This window comes from Falco naumanni, chromosome W (assembly GCF_017639655.2).
Source record: "Falco naumanni isolate bFalNau1 chromosome W, bFalNau1.pat, whole genome shotgun sequence".
NCBI lineage: Eukaryota > Metazoa > Chordata > Aves > Falconiformes > Falconidae > Falco > Falco naumanni.
Genome location: NC_054079.1, coordinates 5515971 through 5520523, shown reverse-complemented (window position 1 = coordinate 5520523; position 4553 = coordinate 5515971). Strand labels below are relative to the sequence as shown.

Below are 4553 nucleotides of genomic sequence, written 5' to 3'. Positions count from 1 at the left end.
TCCCCACATGACAGTGCCTGTGCCCAGGTCCCTGGTGGCTGTGGAGGCCACCTGGCCCTGGGCACCCTCTACCCTGCAGTGCGCTGGAGCTGTCTTTGCCCTGGAGCTGTCTTAGGCTTGCGCTAGTCCACCCAGGTCCTGAGGCCTTCCTTGCACCCCAGACCCCTCTGCAGAGCCTCAAGCACTCAAAGAAAGCCCGCTGGACTGGGGGCCTGGTCCCTAGACTTGATCATTCCACTCGAGTCCCCACGGCACTCCTCCATAGGTGTCTGTAATGCCCCAGAGCCTTCTGTTGCTCGACTAGCCAGACCTTGGGAGCCCTCCCGAGGCAGTCATGGTGACCCAGGCACTCTGTTTGTCCCACAGTCCCTCAGGGAGCCCTGCAGGGTCCCTCTGCCCCCCTTAGCACCTCTGTACTCTGCATGGAAACCTTCCTGAGTGCATCATGGTGCAGGGACGTGGCAGTGCAATAAAAGCAGATACTGTGGTGTCACTGGGATGCCCAGAGAACTACAGGGAGGTCAGAGCTGGGACCACCCATCCCATGCCCTCTCCTCGCTGCCTGTCAGTTCCACATGGGAAAGACACCCTGGGTTCAGGCTTCTTGTTCCAGCTTTATTGAATTGCAGCCGTTCTCTGGAGAAGAGCCGCACCTCTGCCTGTCTTAGCAGCACCAGCAGCACAGTGATCGCAGGGTGCATCGTGATGTTTGCCGCACCCTTGGAGTGCTCAGGATGGAAGTGGTCTGAGCTGCCAGGGAACAGATGGAGGGTTCATTGTCTTCCTCCAAGGTCTGAAGGGCTGTGATGGAAAGAAACGGAGCAGAGATGAACTGCCGTGTCTGCGAAAACCACCAGGCATCCCCTCCAGCCCATGCTCCCTACTCACCGCTGCAGATCTCAGCCAGTTTCTCCTCCCTTTGGTCCCTCAGGAGCTGCCCAGCAAGCCCTAGGAACAGAGCTTCATCAGACCCGCCACTCCCCAGCATGCTCCCAGCAGCACAGCCCCCAGCTCAGCTGTCTGGGCTGCATGCCCTCCTCCCCCTCATCAGGCTGACCCCAGGGAAGAGCAGTAGCTGAGGCGAGTGGGACTGAGCAAGGCAGCCACCAAGCCCACCTGCATGGTCAAGGGTGGGAGAGAGAGGCCAAGGCCCTGCACGGGGCAGCCGAGGCTCTGGCAGCCACAGGGCTGCTCCTTTCTGCCAGTGCAGCGGCGGGACTGGGGCTGGGCTGCCAAAAGCGGGACGCTGGGGGCTGTGGCTCACCGATGAACCTGACAGCTGTTGCTCGCAAGGTGGCCTGATCATCCTCCAGGTATGGCAGGCTCTGATTCAAGTACTCTTCGGTCCTGCGCCTGTCCCGCTGTAGCTGGAGAGAGCACAAGGGTATGGGCATGTCACACAGCCTCCCCAGCTGGCTGGAGCAGTCCCGCCTGCCAGCACCCGCCGCTGCCCAGAGCCCTCCCTCCCACTGGGTGCGGGGAGAGGGGTGTGGAGAAGAGCCCTTGGGGCTCTCTTCTCGAGGACAGGGAACAAGGATGCAGCTCCAGGCTGTGGGCTGCGGGCTGCAGCAGGGCAGGTGAGGCACAGCTGCAGAGCGCACAGGGCAGACCCATGGGGCAGCCCTCGTTCAGGGGTTGTCCTCACCAAGCACTCTGCAATCCTCCATGTCTGATGGCTCTGCAGCAGGTGTTTGAGCTTTTTCCACTTGAGGAGCTCTGCTGCAGCGAGGAGGGCTTCCCTGGAGGCCTGCAGAACAGCAGAAACTGGGAGATGGCACCACGGCCTGGGGAAGGAGACCTGGCATCTCCCTGCCTTTTCCTTTCTTCCTGGGGTCATCCTGCCCTTAGGAAGCTGGGAGGTACCCTGGCCCAAACATCTCAGGTTTTCATCCCTACATCACTGCTTAGCTTTGGAATCTGTACCTTGGCCACGCTGTGGATTTGGTCGCTCATGTGAAGGATGAGAGGGAGCAAGCCCATTTCCACTTTTGTCTTCATCTGCCTCTTGTTCTTCCTCACCACAGTCTTCATTAGGTCTCTGAAGAGGCTGATGGAGAGCTCTCTTACCTCGCTGAAGCCCTGGTAGAGAGAAGCAGCGTAGGACTTGCGTCCTTGTAGGTAGCTGTCCCCGACCAGCACCTGGCCACGAGGCTTGGGCTCCCCCGTCAGCCTTACCGCAGCAAAGAGGGGCAAGAGCTTCTCCATCAGCTGGACAGCGATGGGGCTGGCCTTTGTCTTCTTCAGGTGACCTATGATGTTTCGCGAGACCACCAGGGACTTCATCTTGATATTTTTGTTGCCATCCTCCAGGACCTTCATAATGTCTGGCATGAAGACCTCCATTTTTCTTGCCTGCATGAAAGACAGAGTTTCTGTTTCCTGAAAAGGACTATGCCCGGAAAGCTCCCCAGGCAGCCACCAGGCCCCACCATGGCCAGGAGGGCCTTTGGAGCAGTAACCCAACCTCCTGACTCCCAGCCAAGGCCAATCCACCAGCTTATCCACTGCCCCAGCCCCTGGCTGCCAATATGGTTCCCTTTGATGATGCCCTGCTCACCATCTCAGCTCTCTCCAACAGCGTCATGAGGCTCCTGAGCACCAATGAGAGCATTGCTGGGCTTGGATTCCTCAGAAACCTCAAGACTTTGTACATTGGAGAGAACTCCTCATCCTCCAAATCAGTGCAGGTCAGCAGCTGAAAGAAAGCCAGCGGTGAGTGACCAGAAGAGCCAGCATGACTCCCCACACCACGCAGCTGTTCCCATCAGCAGCTGAGGACAAGAGCACTGGGGCTCCTTCTGGTAACTCACAGCCAACCGAACGAAACAGGTGTCCTCCTGGTATGTGTAGAAGAGCCTGTTTTGCCGGTCCTGGAGTTTGATGAACAGCTCCTTCAGAACCTTCTCCAAGGTCTGGGCCGTGGAGAGCATCACCTCCCACAGTGCCAGGGCAGTGCTGCAAGCCAGAGAGCTCTGTCAGCAGGGCGACCCCATCCCCAGCACTGTGGCCTGGGCCAGCCCCGCGTAACACAGACCCTCCTCCCTGGGCAGGCAGGAGAGGGCTGAGGTGCTTGCTCCCCATGGGGTGTGACAGAGGGTGGTGGTGAGGCTCTGGGCTGGCTTTGGTGCTGGGGACGCGGCCAGCCCACCAGGGCTGGAATGGGTGCTGGGACGGGGGAAAGGCCCCGCTCCTCGGGGGTGTCCTGCGGTACTCCTTGGGTCTGGCAGCCAGAGAGTCTCCGGGTCCCTCTCACCACTAGGAGCAAGCCCTCCTGGCTGTCAGGGCTGGTACCTGTCTCCTCGTGGAGCGATCTTCAGTAGCGTGGTGACAACGTCCCCAGGGCACTGGTTAGCCATCAGGAGCAGCAGTGACTCCATGCTACGCTGGCCTGACTCCATGGTCACGCATTCCCAGTTTTCATAGATGCAGCTCATGATCTTTGGCACCTGGAGGGGACACAAGTGATGGTGGTGCTGCCACTGGAGGGCAGCGATTGCCCCAGCTGCCCTTGCCATCCCTCTCCTGCTTTAAGGTGGCTTCAGGTGCCTGAGACACCTGGCTTTGGGCGAGAGGCAGGGATGGAGGGAGGAACAAGGCCTGCTAGGGCTGAAGGACAGGGTAATCCAGCCACAGGCCACTTACATCTGTCAGCCAGACACGAGGGTCTGCCATGACCACGTCCATCACACTGCTGTCCAGCGGCTTTTTGTTGGCATTTAATTCTCTCAGGGTATCAATGATTGTGAGGACGATGTCTGTCCTCTCAGATGGTTGAAGGTATTTTGCAAAGGCCTATGGCAGGAAGGAAGGGAGTGAAGAATGTCACATTGAGTGCCCTGATGGTGCTGCTAAGCTGGACAGTGCGAGCAGCCCTGGTGAGAGATGCACAGCAGTGCTGGTAGCAGAGGCTGCAGTCACTGCATGGGGGAGGATGAGAAGAGAGGGCCCCCAGGGTGAGGGAGGAGGCTTGGGCTCTGGGGCACAGTGTGCTGGCCCTACAGAGAACCAGGGCCTGCTGTTGGCCAGGCGGAAAATGCTGCTTGGGCACTGGAGTGCAGCCCTCGCATTGTCCCTGCTTGGGGACAGCAGAAACCCTGCTGAGAGCAGGAACAGGGAGGCCACGCCAGCCCCGCTGATTTTGGATGCCTTCTCACACAAGAGCCCTGCTGATGCCACAGGCAAGGCAAGGGGGCAGCTCCTTACCATGGCAAAGTCTCTGGCGGTGGGTGAACAGCACAAGGAGGTGGTCTCAGCTTCCCAAGCCGCTGGCAGCTGTGCATTCTCTGACAGTGTCGTGCCTAAAGAGCAGGGCAAACACAGGAGAGTGCATGAGACCCAGCTGCTTTTCCAGCAAGCTTACCAGCTCCTGAGAAGATGTAGAAATGGCTGAGGAGGGAGGTGATGACCCACAGTGAAAGGAGGAGGTGGTGGAGAGAGGTGTAAATGAAAGGGTGACCTGCCTCCCGTGTATTTATGCCAATGCTCCTGGCCTGGTCAATTCCAAGGACCTAGAGCTCTGCATGCAGTCCCACAGTTAAACTGTGGTTGGAATA

At 58.9% G+C, this 4553-nt stretch overlaps 1 protein-coding gene across 1 annotated transcript; it reads right to left on the bottom strand.

The window, feature by feature from the left end:
- Nucleotides 1-664: 664 nt before the first annotated feature.
- Nucleotides 665-3424, bottom strand: LOC121080667. Its single transcript, XM_040578805.1, has 8 exons — nucleotides 3292-3424; nucleotides 2811-2955; nucleotides 2176-2352; nucleotides 1924-2079; nucleotides 1646-1747; nucleotides 1265-1367; nucleotides 889-948; nucleotides 665-801 (listed from the first exon to the last, which is right to left on the bottom strand). The coding sequence occupies exons 1-8, from the start codon at nucleotides 3396-3398 to the stop codon at nucleotides 665-667; spliced, it is 987 nt and encodes a 328-aa protein (XP_040434739.1). The 5' UTR covers nucleotides 3399-3424.
- Nucleotides 3425-4553: the final 1129 nt, after the last annotated feature.